This window comes from Ips typographus, linkage group LG9, assembly GCF_016097725.1.
Source record: "Ips typographus isolate SLU linkage group LG9, UJ_Ityp_2.0, whole genome shotgun sequence".
Taxonomy (NCBI): domain Eukaryota; kingdom Metazoa; phylum Arthropoda; class Insecta; order Coleoptera; family Curculionidae; genus Ips; species Ips typographus.
Genome location: NC_138430.1, coordinates 2,134,269 through 2,151,772, shown reverse-complemented (window position 1 = coordinate 2,151,772; position 17,504 = coordinate 2,134,269). Strand labels below are relative to the sequence as shown.

At 33.2% G+C, this 17,504-nt stretch overlaps 1 protein-coding gene across 5 annotated transcripts in view; it reads left to right on the top strand.

Annotated features, from left to right (window-relative positions):
• The window catches only part of GckIII (Germinal centre kinase III), a 74,971-nt gene that overhangs the window by 56,313 nt on the left and 1,154 nt on the right, over positions 1 to 17,504 (top strand). For all 5 annotated transcript variants that reach the window (XM_081986167.1, XM_081986165.1, XM_081986162.1 and 2 more), the window contains 5 exons: positions 2,637 to 2,878; positions 2,939 to 3,084; positions 5,631 to 5,838; positions 6,283 to 6,457; positions 9,019 to 9,150. In XM_081986167.1, coding sequence (XP_081842293.1) covers positions 2,637 to 2,878; positions 2,939 to 3,084; positions 5,631 to 5,838; positions 6,283 to 6,457; positions 9,019 to 9,150 — 903 coding nt within the window. The remainder of the gene's footprint in view (positions 1 to 2,636; positions 2,879 to 2,938; positions 3,085 to 5,630; positions 5,839 to 6,282; positions 6,458 to 9,018; positions 9,151 to 17,504) is intronic.

Sequence of the window (17,504 nt, the reverse complement as noted above, 5' to 3'; positions counted from 1 at the left end):
TGTACTCAACTCTATGAGTTAGAAAGTACAGCGGCATCATTAATGGTGCTGTTCCTAGATATGGGAACGCCATCTGTACTTTCTAACTCATAGAGTTGAGTACAGATGTCACCAGATGTTGCGCAACAACTATGATAATACTAGATTTACGTACGAGTTTATTGTAAGAGTGATATGGGAGTTCTTTTGTTTAAAAATATCTAATCATTCTTGTCACTTTAAGTGATCCACAGTTTATCATTCGCCATGTTACTGGGTACTTACTTATTTTGCACTGTTTACACCAATTTAGTAGATTAATGTTTTGTGTTTGTATTTACAAAGCATCAATTCACAAACCAATACAAAAAGTATCAATTTACAAATTTAAAGTGACAAAAAAAACACATATAATAAAAACCATTCCAAAACACTATAGAAGTTCTAAGTTGCCTTGCAAAAACTTACAAAATAGCCTAGAAGCTTTCAAAAGCTTTTAGAATACTCTAAAGGCTTCCAAATGATTTTCAACTTATTTATAGAAGCTCTCAAAGGATTTCAACACAGTCTGAGTATTCCTGAAGTTTCCGTATGCTTCTACACCAGTTTAAGAGATTCCAAAAGTTTCCAGAACCGTCTACAAGGTTTTAAATGCCTTAAAAGCAGTCCAGAAACTTCAATGCTCTTTAAACTGGCCAAACACGTTCCAAATGATTTTCAAGTTGTCCAAAGCCGTCCAAAACAGTCTAGAAGCTTTTGGAATCCTATAAAGGCTTCCAAATGATCTTCAACTAGTCTAAAAGCTCTCAACAAATTTCAAGGCAGTCTAGAAGCTTCCGATGCTTCAAAAGCAATTTAAAAGCTTCCATAAGTTTTTAGAACAGTCCATATATTTTTAAATGCTTTAAAAGCAGTCCAAAACCTTCAATGCCACTAAAACTCTCCGAAAACCTTCCAAATGCTCCTAAAATAGTCTAAAGAGACTTCAAAATACTACAGAAACTCCAAAATGCTTCTAAAGCAATCTAAACCCTTCCAAAAAGCTTTTAGAGCAGTCTAGAAGCTCTCAAAGCATTTCAAGACAGTCTAAAAGTTTCTGTATGCTTTTAGAGCACTTTAAAGTTTCTAGGACCATCTACAAGGTTTCAAATGTCTTAAAAGTTGTCCAAAATCTTCAGTGCTTCTAAAGTAGTCTAAACAGATTTCAAAACACTACAGAAACTCCAAAATTCTTCTAAAGCAGCTTTTCAAAACAGTATAGAAGCTTCCAAAAAACAATTTAAAGCTTTCAAAGAATTCTAGAATCGTCTAAGAATTTCCAAATGCCTCTAAAGCATTCCAAAACCTTCAGTATGCTTTAAACTGTCTAAAAACCTTCCAAATGCTCCTCAAGTAGTTTAAAAATGTTTTAAAACACTACGAGAACTCCAAAATGCTTCCGAAGCAATCGTAAGCCTTCCAAGACAGTCTAAAAGTTTCCAAAAGCTTCTAAATGACCTTCAGCTAGTCTAAAAGCTTCCGTATGCTTCTTAAGCAGTTTAAAAGCTTCCATAAGTTTGTAGAACCGTCCATATGTTTTAAATGCTTTAAAAGCAGTCCAAAATCTTTAATGCTACTTAAACTCTTCAAAAACCTTCCAAATGCTCCTAAAATAGTCTAAAAAGACTTCAAAATACTACAGAAACTTCAAAATGCCTCTAAAGCAATCGAAACCCTTCCATAAAGCTTTTAGAGCAGTCTACAAGCTCTCAAAACATTTCAAGACAGTCTAAAAGTTTCTGTATGCTTTTAGAGCAGTTTAAAGTTTCTAGAACCATCTACAAGGTTTCAAATGTCTTAAAAGCAGTCCAAAATCTTCAGGGCTTCTAAAGTAGTCTAAACAGATTTCAAAACACTACATAAACTCCAAAATTCTTCTAAAGCAGCTTTTCAAAACAGTATAGGATCTTCCAAAAAATTCTAGAACCGTCTAAGAGTTTCCAAATGCCTCTAAAGCATTCCAAAACCTTCAGCATGCTCTTTAAACTCTCTAAAAACTTCCAAATACTCCTCAAGTATTGTAAAAAGGTTTTAAAACACTATGGGAACTCTAAAACGCTTCCCAAGCAATCGAAAGCTTTCCAAAACGGTCTAAACAATTCCAAATGCTCTTCAAACTAGTATAGAAGCTCTCAAATTAGTCTAAAAGAACCAGAGTGATAGTTTTCAAAACAAGATCTTGATAGTTTTCAAAACAGTCTAAAATCTTCCGTACCTATACTTCTAAAGCAGTTTAACAACTTCTAGAATTCGATCTCAAAGAAAGTAAAACCAACTGCATCTCTGAAAGAGTTTTATGCTTTTTGTGAGGAAGATAATTTTGCTTTTTTTAACGATTTTAGTGTATTTTAATCCGGAATCTAGTGATATCATTGTATTAATTATCCGCAAAATCAGTAATCTGGAACTGAAAGTATGACGCTAATATTGCAACATAATTTTAGCCTGATTACGGAGGATTGATGATACTGATTGCTATGGAGGGACACTTTTGATATGTTCATCTCCTAACTAGTCCAAACAAAGTTACGAAGTAAAAAATTGTGTTTCAAGCATGAACATTTGTTTCCTAGACTAATATAGTGAATGTTGTTTATTTTAATATTGAATTTTTTCAGGTACACCATTCTGGATGGCCCCAGAGGTAATCAAACAATCAGCGTACGATTCCAAGGCGGACATATGGTCGTTAGGTATTACGGCCATTGAATTAGCAAAAGGCGAACCGCCCAACTCGGAATTACATCCGATGAGGGTGTTGTTCTTGATACCGAAAAACAATCCGCCACAGCTGACGGGTAGCTACAGTAAACAGTTCAAAGACTTTGTCGAGGCGTGTTTGAACAAGGATCCTGAAAATGTGCGTAGTAAATTGTACACACCGAATCGGCGAATTAAAATAAATGTTATTTCCCCGTAGAGACCTACGGCCAAAGAATTGCTCAAATACCCGTTCATTAGGAAGGCAAAGAAAAATTCATACTTAATAGATTTAATTGATCGATACAAGAAATGGAAATGCACCAGGAATGAGGGTAGCGAAACTGAATCGGAACCTTCTGACTCGTAAGTATTTTTAACGTTCACTTTTAATTTTTAATAGGCTGACATATATTATTTATTAATTAGTTACATATTGAATAACGTTCATTAAATTATGTTGAAACTAGTAATATTGTCTAACTTTTCAGAATTAACATTTTAGTAGGGATTTAACTACCGGTAAAGTAAATGTTTTGCTTTATCAGGAAAATCTGACCTAGTAAATTACAAATATTGTGTTTCTGGCAAATGAAATTTTGCCACTTTTCTCCCTGATTGTACCGAATTTTATTATGTCTTTTCAGGTTATTTGGATAAGAAACTTAATGATTCCAAAAATGTGCTTAAAACAGTCATTTTTTTACTTTGAGTGGGTTTTACAGACGATTTTTTTTCTGACTGTCCAAATTGTGACACCACTTTTCTCCCTGACTGTTTTTTCAGGTTATTGGATAAGAAATTCAATGAGGATTCCAAAAATGTGCTTAAAACAGTCATTTTCTCAATCCAAGTGGGTTTTACTGACGATTTTCTTTCTGACTGTCCTTTTAAACTGTGTTTCTGACAGTCCAAATTGTGGCACCACTTTTCTCCCTGACTGTACCAATTTTGTTATGTTTTTTCAAGTTATTGGATAAGAAATTTAATGAGGATTCCAAAAATGTGCTAAAACTGTCATTTTTTTACTTCAAGTGGGTTTTACAGGTCGTTTTGTCCCTGACTGTCCTTTCAAACTGTGTTACAGGCAGTCCAAATTTTGACACCACTTTTCTCCCTGACTGTACCAATTTTGTTATGTTTTTTCAAGTTATTGGATAAGAAATTTACTGAGGATTCTAAAAATGTGCTTAAAACAGTCATCTTCTTACTTCAAGTGGGTTTTACTGACGATTTTGTTTCTGACTGTCCTTTTAAACTGTGTTTCAGGCAGTCAAATTTTGACACCACTCTTTTCCCTGACTGTACCAATTTTGTTATGTTTTTTCAAGTTATTGGATAAGAAATTTAATGAGGATTCCAAAAATGTGCTTAAAACTGTCATTTTCTCATTTTAAGTCGGTTTTACAGGCGATTTTGTCCCTGACTGTCCTTTCAAACTGTGTTTCAGGCAGTTCAAATTTTGACACCCCTTTTCTCCCTGATTGTACCAATTTTGTTATGTTTTTTCCAGTTATTGGATAAGAAATTTAATGAGGATTCCAAAAATCTGCTTAAAACTGTCATTTTCTCATTTTAAGTCGGTTTTACAGGCGATTTTGTCCCTGACTGTCCTTTCAAACTGTGTTTCAGGCAGTCCAAATTGTGACACCACTTTTCTCTCCGACTGTACCAATTTTGTTATGTTTTTTCAAGTTATTGGATAAGAAATTTAATGAGGATTCCAAAAATGTGCTTAAAACAGTCATTTTCTTATTTTAAGTGGGTTTTACAGACAATTTTGTCAGTTTTCTGTCACTTTTAACTTTGACACCGCTTTTCTCACTGACTACTAAAATGTTTTTTCAAGTTAATGAATAGGAAATTTAATGAGGATTCCAAAAATGTGCTTAACAGTGGAAAAAATCAGGGTGGAGAAAAGTTTTCTTGCAGTATTCGATACAAAACATGTTTCTGAGAGTTGTAACAGTTTGACAATTGTCAGTAAATTATTGGTAATTTAAAAATTGTTTTAATAATAATATTTTCAGATTCGTGTCATTTTTCCCATCTCAAAAACATATTATTTGTTATAATTTAAACATCAAAAAACTGACAATTTTTTTAGAAATGTTACTTGTTCATCAATCTCATTTGGTACACAAGAATCACTTTGTCACAAAAAATTCTGAATTATTTATAAAGCAAAATCATCAAAACCACCTTTTGATTTAGAACTTTATTTTTCAGCCATAACAGAAAAATGATATCTTTCAAGCAAATTTCAATTAGACTGGTGAAATTGCAATTTACTGCTAAAATTGGTAAATTTTTCTGACACTGAATTTTACTTTACCGGTAAATAACCGGTCACGGTAAATTTACGCCCATCACCACATTTTAGTGTTCATACTTCTATTATTAGATACCTAATTCGATTACAGCCCAGCCTACATTATCGGGAAGTAGTTAATCCGAACAATAGTAGATTCGGAAGTGAACTATTTAATTATTATTGTTTTCTTTGTCTCGAGACGACAAAACGATCAATTAATATTTAATCAGGAGTAATTGAATGCAAATCGGATGAGTAAGGGTATTGTTCAACTTACAAAATTATGTATGGGATAGTATACAAAAGTATGACTAATCTATAATAGAATTAATTTATGCTAAGTGTACACTGTAGAGAGAGTTCCTGGCGCCATCTTTTTTTAGTAACAATAATCAAATTTAAATTCTAAAAACAATGCAAAAGAATCAAGAATTTTTCTTTTACTTTACTAAAATAAAAAAGGCAACTGCTTTTGAGGTTACTGGCGCTTTTTGAGACTGATTTTACAGGTTTATTCCTTTCCTTTTATGTCCATTTGCAAAAGTTGTTTTTTAAGGATCTTTAGTGTGTATTTTACTTAATTATTTCAAATTTGTAGAGAGGATCCTAAACAAGACAGTGATCTAGAGTCAACCGACTGGGTCATGACGGTGAAGGGCAACAATATGAAAATACATTCGGAAGAAATAACGACCTCGAATCAAAAGAATACAAACTATCAAAACGGATCGGGACCTGCAGTAGCGCGATCGCCACCTATCGGAATTGATTCCAATTTAAATCATTGCAAGCCGGAAACTATACAGGTAAGATGATTTAATTCAGTCAAATGTCAAAAGTTTTAATCTTGTTTTGTTTCGAAATGACTAATCTGGATTATTATTGATCGAGAAGTACGTTCACTTATCGTTCATACACACTCAAAGATCTTTTGTCTCTAGTTATTCATTTGAATGATACGAGAAAAACAAAGATGTAAAAGATGACGTCATTTCAGAAAAGCAAAAATTCCAATTATAGTGACAGTGACGTAATAATTTGTCGTTTCCTTTCCACTATTTTGGAACTTTGACGTCATTGACGTTCGAACCATAAAATTCGTTAATGTTCGTACTGTTTCGGGGCAGACGCTGTCTGCGCGACAGTTCACAGTTTTGTTATATTTTTTTTGAGAATTTTCTGTAATTGTATTTTATAATATTATGATAATCAAATGCCCAAAAAGGCTAAAGGAGTTCTAATAACTTTAGCCAGTGATACAACCATCACCGGGGGCAGCCGACAATCACAAAGAAAGAGAGCATCAGCCCAATTACAGAGACCGAGACAAAGACAGGGAGAAACGTTTATCTGTGCCGCAGGTTTCGACAAAGGAGCCCAGCCCGTTAGAACATAGAGACAATATTGCGTCAGTGGACACGAAAGGTTAGTAAAAATTTATGATATTTGGTCCAAATGTCCAAATAATTCAACAAAACACTAATTTTTCTTAGTTGAACATCAAAAAACTGAAAATCTGAAATAAATTTTGCTACTGGTTTGCCCCTAAAAATTATTTATTAACCAAAGATTTGGCAACATGCTGTCATTGTCAGAAAATATACATTTTTATTCTCAGTGGGCCATGTTCTCAAGTATTATAACTTTCAAGTCTAAAAAATATCTGAAATGCATTTGTTGCTACTGGTTCACTACTAAAAATTATTTATTAACCTCACATTTGGTAACGTAACACCAGTGACAGTAAAAATGTAAATTTTGCGATGTGACATCTGTCACTGTCAGAAAATATACATTTTTATTCTCAGTGGGTCATGTTGCCAAGTGTTATTAACTGTTAAGTCTAAAAAACATCTAAAATGCATTTGTTGCTACTGGTTTGTCTCTAAAAATGATTTATTAACGTCACATTTGGCAACGTGACACCAGTGACAGTAAAAATGTACATTTTGCGATGTGACATCTGTCACTGTCAGGAAATATACATTTTTATTCTCAGTAAGCCATGTTGGCAAGTGTGATAACTTTCAAGTCTAAAAAACATCTGAAATGCATTTGTTGCTACTGGTTTGTCTCTAAAAATTATTTATTAACCTCACATTTGGCAACGTGACACCAGTGACAGTAAAAATGTAAATTTTACGATGTGACATCTGTCACTGTCAGGAAATATACATTTTTATTCTTAGTGGGCCATGTTGCCAAGTGTTATAACTTTCAAGTCTAAAAAACATCTAAAATGCATTTGTTGCTACTGGTTTGTCTCTAAAAATGATTTATTAACGTCACATTTGGCAACGTGACACCAGTGACAGTAAAAATGTACATTTTGCGATGTGACATCTGTCACTGTCAGAAAATATACATTTTTATTCTCAGTGGGTCATGTTGCCAAGTGTTATTAACTGTTAAGTCTAAAAAACATCTAAAATGCATTTGTTGCTACTGGTTTGTCTCTAAAAATGATTTATTAACGTCACATTTGGCAACGTGACACCAGTGACAGTAAAAATGTACATTTTGCGATGTGACATCTGTCACTGTCAGGAAATATACATTTTTATTCTCAGTAAGCCATGTTGGCAAGTGTGATAACTTTCAAGTCTAAAAAACATCTGAAATGCATTTGTTGCTACTGGTTTGTCTCTAAAAATTATTTATTAACGTCACATTTGGCAACGTGACACCAGTGACAGTAAAAATGTAAATTTTGCGATGTGACATCTGTTACCATCAGGAAATATACATTTTTATGCTTAGTGGGCCATGTTGCCAAATATTATGACTTTCAAGACTAAAAAACATCTGAAATTGCATTTATTGCTACTGGTTTGTCTCTAAAAATTATTTATTAACGTCACATTTGGCAACGTGACACCAGTAACAGTAAAAATGTAAATTTTGCGATGTGACATCTGTCACTGTCAGGAAATATACATTTTTATTCTCAGTGGGCCATGTTGCCAAGTGTTATTAACTTTCAAGTCTAAAAAACATCTAAAATGCATTTGCTGCTACTGGTTTGTCTCTAAAAATGATTTATTAACGTCACATTTGGCAACGTGACACCAGTAACAGTAAAAATGTAAATTTTGCGATGTGACATCTGTCACTGTCAGGAAATATACATTTTTATTCTCAGTGGGCCATGTTGCCAAGTGTTATAACTTTCAAGTCTAAAAAACTTTTGAAATGCATTTGTTGCTACTGGTTCACTACTAAAAATTATTTATTAACGTCACATTTGGCAACGTGACACCAGTGACAGTAAAAATGTAAATTTTGCGATGTGACATCTGTCACTGTCAGATAATATACATTTTTATTCTCAGTGGGCCATGTAGCCAAGTGTGATAACTGTCAAGTCTAAGAAACACCTGAAATTGCACTTGTTGCTACTGGTTTACCCCTAAAAGTCTTTTATTAACAAAACATTTGACAACAGTGGCAGTAAAAATATGAATTTGATGATGTGACATCTGTCACTGTCAGATAATATACATTTTTATTCTCACAAAGGCTAGTTATGACGTCGCCAGCATTTAATTTGGTTTAGACTCTATCTGTAGGCCTGATGAATTAAATTTGATTTTTAAATGTTGATTTTTTAATTACTGACCCGTATTTTGTGAGTAAATAATGACGTCACTCCTATTTTCTTTGGTTTAACATCTACCTGGAGACTTAAGTGTGTTTTTTCAGTCTTGTGCTGTATTTATCAATAAAATGATGGCGTCACCGCAATTTCCTTTGATTCAGACCGTTTAAATGTCTCCAAGAGAAAAATCATCATTTTGTGCACTTTATTTTTGTACTAAATTTTTCAAATGACCATGCCAAAATAAATGATACCACCTCCACCAAACCAATTGACTCATCCCAGGTGACTCGTTTGTTACATTAATTAAATAATTTTCATATAATTTGTGTAGTTTTTCCAAAACAGTTTAACCTTAAAAAAACCGTTGTATTTTATTGTATTTTAGAGAGCAAAAAGTTAAACAGAAAATCAGCTTCGAGCGGTTCAGCGCAAGGCAAAAGCGATGGACGACCCTCCACCTTAACTGGTTTTATTAATCCTCTGATAAAGGACTTGCAGAGGCGGCATCACTATAACGGTAAGTTCAAATTCACTTTATTAATAACTTGCAATGTTAGTAAGGCTTAATTCGGCTTATCACCACAGTTCGTTTTAATGGTAAATCTAATTTGTTGATCAACCTTATCAACGTGCTTTTTAAATATATTTCAGAAATGATACTTAACTAAGAATTAACTAGAAGTTTGACTATGTAAACTGACACTTAGATGTTTGATAGTTGATGATTCTTACCGCAAAACACTTCACCTGAAGTTAATAAGGCTCAATTTTGCTTCTCAACACTGACTTAATATTATGGTAAATCTTGTTAAGATCATGAGTCGTTTTAACGTTAAATTAGTTCTTGTTCTCAGTTAACTACAAGTTTAAATAAACTGTATAAAATGGACTTTCAGTACTCTTACCACAAAAATTTCACTTTTACATGTTTCAGTTGAAATGTAAGTCTGAACTTACACACAAATTCAACACAGTTCGAAAAAATAACTAACTTATAAATTGACAGTAAACTTGACAGTTGGAACGTTAAGAGACACTTCAATACTTTGACTGCATTGATTTTCAAGCTCCACGGAGCGAGTAGAGCGTTTTTGACGTCACGATGACCTAATTTGGCAAAACCATAATTTAACCAATTGTCAAACTACGTCATTATGACGTCAAAGAAGCGCTGCTCGCTCCATGGAGCCTGAAAATGAATGCGGCCTTTGCTTGCTTCACGTGACAGCTGTCATAACTGTTAAAACTCACTCATCAGTAACCTGAAAGTATAAAATGTCAAATAGATGGGATTCTTTGACAAATTGCACTTTAAGTGGTGTTTACAGCTCTATGGAGTCAAACTTGACAGTTGGAACGTTAAGGAACACTTTCATGCTTTGTTTACGTCACGTGACAGCTGTCATAACTGTCAAAATTCACTCACCAGTAACCTGAAAGTATAAAATGTCAAATAGATGGGATTCTTTGACAAATTGCACTTTAAGTGGTGTTTACAGCTCTATGGAGTCAAACTTGACAGTTGGAACGTTAAGGAACACTTTCATGCTTTGTTTACGTCACGTGACAGCTGTCATAACTGTCAAAATTCACTCACCAGTAACCTGAAAGTATAAAATGTCAAATAGATGGGATTCTTTGACAAATTGCACTTTAAGTGGTGTTTACAGCTCTATGGAGTCAAACTTGACAGTTGGAACGTTAAGGAACACTTTCATGCTTTGTTTACGTCACGTGACAGCTGTCATAACTGTCAAAATTTACTCACCAGTAACCTGAAAGTATAAAATGTTAAATAGATGGGTTTCTTTGACAAATTGCACTTTAAGTGGTGTTTACAGCTCTATGGAGTCAAACTTGACAGTTGGAACGTTAAGGAACACTTTCATGCTTTGTTTACGTCACGTGACAGCTGTCATAACTGTCAAAATTCACTCACCAGTAACCTGAAAGTATAAAATGTCAAATAGATGGGATTCTTTGACAAATTGCACTTTAAGTGGTGTTTACAGCTCTATGGAGTCAAACTTGACAGTTGGAACGTTAAGGAACACTTTCATGCTTTGTTTACGTCACGTGACAGCTGTCATAACTGTCAAAATTTACTCACCAGTAACCTGAAAGTATAAAATGTTAAATAGATGGGTTTCTTTGACAAATTGCACTTTAAGTGGTGTTTACAGCTCTATGGAGTCAAACTTGACAGTTGGAACGTTAAGGAACACTTTCATGCTTTGTTTACTTCACGTGACAGCTGTCTTAACTGTCAAAACTCACTCACCAGTAACCTGAAAGTATAAAATGTCAAATAGATGGGATTCTTTGACAAATTGCACTTTAAGTGGTGTTTACAGCTCTATGGAGTCAAACTTGACAGTTGGAACGTTAAGGAACACTTTCATGCTTTGTTTACGTCACGTGACAGCTGTCATAACTGTCAAAATTCACTCACCAGTAACCTGAAAGTATAAAATGTCAAATAGATGGGATTCTTTGACAAATTGCACTTTAAGTGGTGTTTACAGCTCTATGGAGTCAAACTTGACAGTTGGAACGTTAAGGAACACTTTCATGCTTTGTTTACGTCACGTGACAGCTGTCATAACTGTCAAAATTTACTCACCAGTAACCTGAAAGTATAAAATGTTAAATAGATGGGTTTCTTTGACAAATTGCACTTTAAGTGGTGTTTACAGCTCTATGGAGTCAAACTTGACAGTTGGAAAGTTAAAAAACACTTCAATACTTTGCTTACTTCACGTGACAGCTGTCTTAACTGTCAAAACTCACTCACCAGTAACCTGAAAGTATAAAATGTCAAATAGATGGGTTTCTTTGACAATTTGCACTTTAAGTGGTGTTTACAACTCCATGGAGTCCTACATAATGTTTCTTTATTTCAAATTACATATTTATAGTACATAAAATGAAATATCGTTAATAAATCAATAGTGGGATGCTGCTTTTACCTATCTTACTGTAATATCCGCAATGCCAACATAAACCAAAAGAAAGGGTCACTCATTACTTACTTAGATCCAATTTCTACCTTGTAGTTTGTTATAATATTCCTGTGTACAATATGGCTCCATTTTAATTAACAATGATTTTAGCTCTTTCTTAAAAAATATTACGTTGGTTTGATTCTTAAGTGACAATGGCAAACTATTATATAACTTACATACAAGAATAATATGGACCGTTTACAGTTTTTACACACTACTAGATCTGGTATTATATTGACGTACTTGGGTCATGTTGACCTTATCTTTATGCTTATATACAAACATTAAACATTCAAAAATGTACACACCAATTATTGTTAACACATTTAGTTCTTTAAAAACACCTCTACAGCTAGTTATTGGACTCATTTTCCGTATTATTCGAATAACCCTTTTTTGTATTACAAAAACCTTCTGTATTCTAAAATCACTTCCCCATAAAAATTATTCCGTATCGCAATACAGATTCGAAGTTTGCATGATATACAGGGTGGTCCAGTTTTAAATGTCAATAATTCACCATTCATTAGTCCATCAAAAAATAAGTTAACATACATTATGTCATTTTCCTGAAAAATGCTTCTCAAGGAAAATACAGTCCAAAAAAGTTCTGTCTAAAAAATCGGTTTCTTGTCATAACTGTCAAACCGCTAGAGCAATTTTAATCAAATTTACACCAAATACATATGAAATTAATTGTCATTATGTGATGTTAATGACGGTTGTCGAAACTGTCCAGTGGTGTAAATACAGAAAGATGGTTTAAATTTTTCTGCCTAATAAAATAGTAACGTAGAGAATAACGTTACTGGATATTTTTCAAAAATTTCAGTTTTTTTTTTTACTTTATTTGTTCAATTTGACAAAATAAGTATCTCTTAAAATTAAAATTGACTTATCAACTAGTAAATTTACTTTGAAACGGTGAAAATTGACTTGAGAGGCTTAAAAATTGTCTTTGTAACCAGTTTTCACAGTTTTCGGACAAATTGAAAGACTTTAGGCTTGACAATTGACTTGGAAACTGTGAAAATTGACCTGAGAAGCTTAAAAACTGTCTTTGTAGTAAGTCGTTATAGTTTTCAGATAAGTTGAAAAACTTTAGTATTGAAAATTGAATTGTAGCCATGAAAAACTACTTTATGTAGAATTTTTGACTACAAATTCACACATTTCAACCTTGAAAATGGACACCAAAAAGTGACTCTGAACCAATGAAAAGTGACATCAAAAGCTTAAAATTTGCATTTGAAGTAAGTTTTCATAATTTGAAAATACATTTCAATATTTTAGTCTTGAAAATAGTCTTAAATACAGGATATTGACATTAGATTCATGAAAATTGACTTGAAGACTAACTTTTCAAGTTTTTTTACTTTGTTTTTCATTTTGTTAGAACTCTGGACTATTTTTAGGGATTTAAGACTGCTTTCAGCTTGGAAAAACGAGTTTTAGGGTTATCTTCATCAAGTTTTTGACATAGCAGACTTAAAAAAACATTTTTACATCTTCCATGGGCTTAAAAATGTATTAAATTGACTGCTAGGTTCATTGTGCTTTAAAACTGAAAAATCGAATTTTAAACTATTTTTTATAGTTAAAGTTAAGTTTCAAACTCTTCATTGCTGAAATTAAACAATTTTGGCATTAAATGCTACGATATTAGTCTTGAACATTAATTATTATTAGAATGAAATTAGTTCGAAAATTCGGACTGATACCAGTGTTTAATTGAATAATAAAAACTACTACTTCTTTAATAAAAAAAAGTTTGAATTGAATGATCAGTCTAAAAAACTACCTAAAGTCTAAAAAATTGAACGCCAGTATATTTTTGGACTAAAAATCCTGTTTTTAGACTATTTTCAGTGTCAAAAATTAACTAGTAAACCTCCCAGATGACCAGATTTGAATCCTTTTGAACCATTTTAAAGGAAAAAATACAATAACCCAAGTAGACATATTTGTCAATTTTGAAAAATATTCAGTGAGCGTGGAAAATAAAGACTATCCCCCCCTATATCTACGCGTCTAAACAATTTTGACGAATGTTATTCACATCACATAACGAACACTTATTTCATAATTACTTGTTCCAAATTTGATCAAAATTGCTTCAACGGTCTGACATTTGTAGCAAAAATACGATTTTTTAAACTGAACTTTAGAGGTCTGTGTCTTCCTTAGGAAGCGTTCTTCAGGAAAATGACACAATGCAAGTCAACTTATTTTTTGATTAGCTATCAAATGGTGAATTATTGACACTTAAAACTGGACCACCTTGTATATAAAATCTCATAAAATAAATCACTATAAACTATCTTTATGAGGATGCGTTTGAATCGATTTCTTCGAAAAGCGGTAAGTTTGTTGTGCCGTTTATCAAGGTTTACAACTTACTAGCCAACAAACATTTTTCTTAAAAAAAAACAGCTAGGACAATTTATAAATCCATCTGTAGACCTCTGCTAGATTATGGAAATGTATTGAGGATAAACGCTACTGAGAAAAGCAAACAACACATACAGACCACTGAACAAATTGCACTAAGACTAATTACAAAAGTTAGACTTCCCAATAACCCTTTACATAATTCATCCAACGAACTCCTTTATGAACGCACACAAATGACAAAAATTTCAAAAGACTGCTACAAATTCAAACTAAATAGAAAAACAACCCTAACAACTGGGTGTGTATTCTTGAAAGGAGGGAAGGGAATTATCAAGAGAAAGGTCTGTAGAATGTGACAGGAACCCTCAATTGTCTGCTGTTTTCAAGAATTAGGGCCCTGGACTATACTTGCCCCTCTTTGTCTAAGAAGACAAACGAGACATTCCCGATTTTCTTTTTCCTTCTGCCCTATTGGAACTTAGATTTAAGCTGTAAATTAAATTTTGATTTTTTTTTTTGTAAGTAACTTTCTGTTTATTAATTAAAATGTATCCCGACAATCCTTTTTTCTACGAATGTTTGCAAATAAGCTACTTTGCATACGTAAAAGTGTGTGCAAAGTGGCACTTTCTCGCACACTTTTTAAAATGCTGATTATACCTTGCAACAGTGGTTTTATATAGACTATTAAACACAATGTGGTCAAAGTATTCAACGCTCAAAAATGTAATAAAAATAAAAAGAGACATCGATATCGGTGAATTTTATAAGCTCACTGCATTTCTGAAAAAGCAAAATGTTGGTTTTAAACCTAAAAAGGCGAAAATTTTTACAAAAGAAGAAATATTCAGTTTTATGAACTCCGCACCAGATGAAATTTACCTGTTAATTAAAGTTGCCACTATATTCGGACTTGCTGGTGCATGTCGAAGGGAAGAGCTAGCCAATTTAACCACTACAGATATTGAAGACAAAGGAAACCTCATAATTGTTAAAATTAGGGATTCCAAAAATCATACAGCAAGAAACTTTATAATATCAGAAGAAGTTCATAACGGAACCTACCTGCAACTGTACAGAAGATACACCGGCCTACGTCCAAAAAAGTCAAACAATCGTTTTTTCCTAGTTTACAGAAAGGGTAAATGTTTTTCGCAAAATGTTGGAGTAAACAGTTTTGGAAAAATGCCTTCTGAAATAGCTATTTTTTTGAAATTGCCAAATCCAGAACTCTACACAGGGCACAGTTATCGTCGATCATCGGCAACGTTCCTGGCCGATTCTGGAGAAGGAATCACTGACTTAAAACGCTTGGGGGGTTGGAAATCGACTACGGTAGCTGAAGAATACATTGATGAATCCACAAGTTATGAAAAAGGATTAAGTAACAAAATTCTGACCTTCAATCCTAAAGAAAGTGAAGCAGTTCCAAGTCCCAGTATTTTACCTTCAGTTGCTCAATCTGCGATCAATTTAAAAAACGCGACCAACTGTACATTTAACATTAATGTTGTTAATAACAATAAATAGTTATAAGTTGTTGTTTTTAATATCAATAAAAATTAAAAACAAAATGTATAGATATTTCATTCGTAGAAAAAATATTGTTCCTAACACGTGTGCAAAGTAGTTTTTTATTATACTTAACAGAAAATACTACATTTTCAACTGTTTATAAAATACAGTAAATATGACATTTTCGGAACAGCGCACGGAAATTTTTTCCCGATCCCTCTTTCCGTGCGCTTAATAATAAACATAGATATCCATGATACTAGATATCCTATGGCAACCCGAAGAAAAAAAAGAAACGAGTAATGTGTCTATAGCAACGATTTATTTATTAATGACAAATTTTATTTTCTGTCAGTGAAAATTAAGTATTTATGTATTTATTACATTTTGCAAAAATGAATCCAGATTGTGAAGAAAATCGGGATATTCCCGAAAATATCTTACAACGAGCGGCAGAAGTGAGTGCAGATTTATTACGAGTGAAATCCAGGTTGAGATATGAACAAGAATATAACAGTTTTACCGAATGGCGGACTCAGAAACGAATCAAAATTGTGAGTGACGATATTCTTTTAGTATATTTTTCTGAAAAAGCCAACACTATGAAATCCTCCACTTTATGGAGTCGATTCTCTATGTTAAAGAGTTGTTTGGCAATAAAAGAAAATACTCACCATCAATATCCAAAAACGATTGCTTTTTTGAAACGACAAGCTGTAGGATATACCAAAGAAATCCAAGATTCTTACAGAAGAACAAGTAACCAAATTTTTATGTGAAGCTTCAGATGGAGAATATCTACTAGCAAAAGTAATTTTAGTGTTTGGCATCTTCGGTGCATGCCGCAGAGATGATTTAATACGTTTGAGTTTAGATGATGTGGAAGATAACGGGCGTTTCCTTGTCGTGTTCTTACGAGATGGAAAAACTCACAGGTCAAGAAGTTTTACCATTACCAATGAAAATTGCAAATTCGATCCCTGTACAATTTACCGTAAATACGCAGATCTCCGCCCTAAACATATGGAGAGTAGAAGATTATTTGTTGCATACCGAAACCAAAGATGTTACGCTCAACATGTTGGGTCCCATACTATCAGTGGTATTCCAAAACTTGTTGCAAAATACCTAAAACTAAAAAATCCCGAAGAATATACCGGACATGGGCTAAGGCGTTCTTCGGCAACCATGTTGGTGGAAAAGGGCGGTGATTTGCTCACTTTGAAAAGACACGGAGGATGGCTTTCTTCCAATGTAGTAGAAGGATATGTAGAAGAGTCCATACAAAGAAAAATTGAAGTATCACGGAAGTTGTTTAGCCCTTGTAACTTGGAAACTACAACATCTGTAACAGTCAATCAAGAGAACCAAAGCACACACGAACACTCCGCTTCAACATCTTTAGCAAAGTCTTTAGTTCAACAAAAAGAAATGCAAAAGGGATTGAGCTTCAACAATAATACGAATTGTACAATAAATATTACTATTAATAATAACGGTTCTGTCCAAAATTAATTTTCTTAGAATTACCTACTTGTATTTTTTTTGTTAATTTGAGTTGTATGTACTTACATTTTTACTGTTATAAAAATAAAAATAAATATTCCCGATTTTCTTAATAATTTTTGGCGATATTTTTTGTTTATGTTGATTTCAGGTACCTAAGTATAATAAAAAATATCGTTCATTACTCGTCCAGAAATGGATTTTCCGTTCTTGCATGACTTCCCGTGTTCGGCTGCGCCTCACACGAGAATTTGTCACGCGCGCACGGAAAAATCCTCATTTCTGTACTGGTAATGAAATATACTATTCCCGCACTTGAAGCTTATCCGTCTAACTGCTTTCGCGTGTGGGAAAACATAACTTTGCACACTGAATAGGAAAACTACTATTATTATGTTAAATCAACTAGCATGAGAAAGAAACAGTATCTACATAAAAAAGTATCAACTTC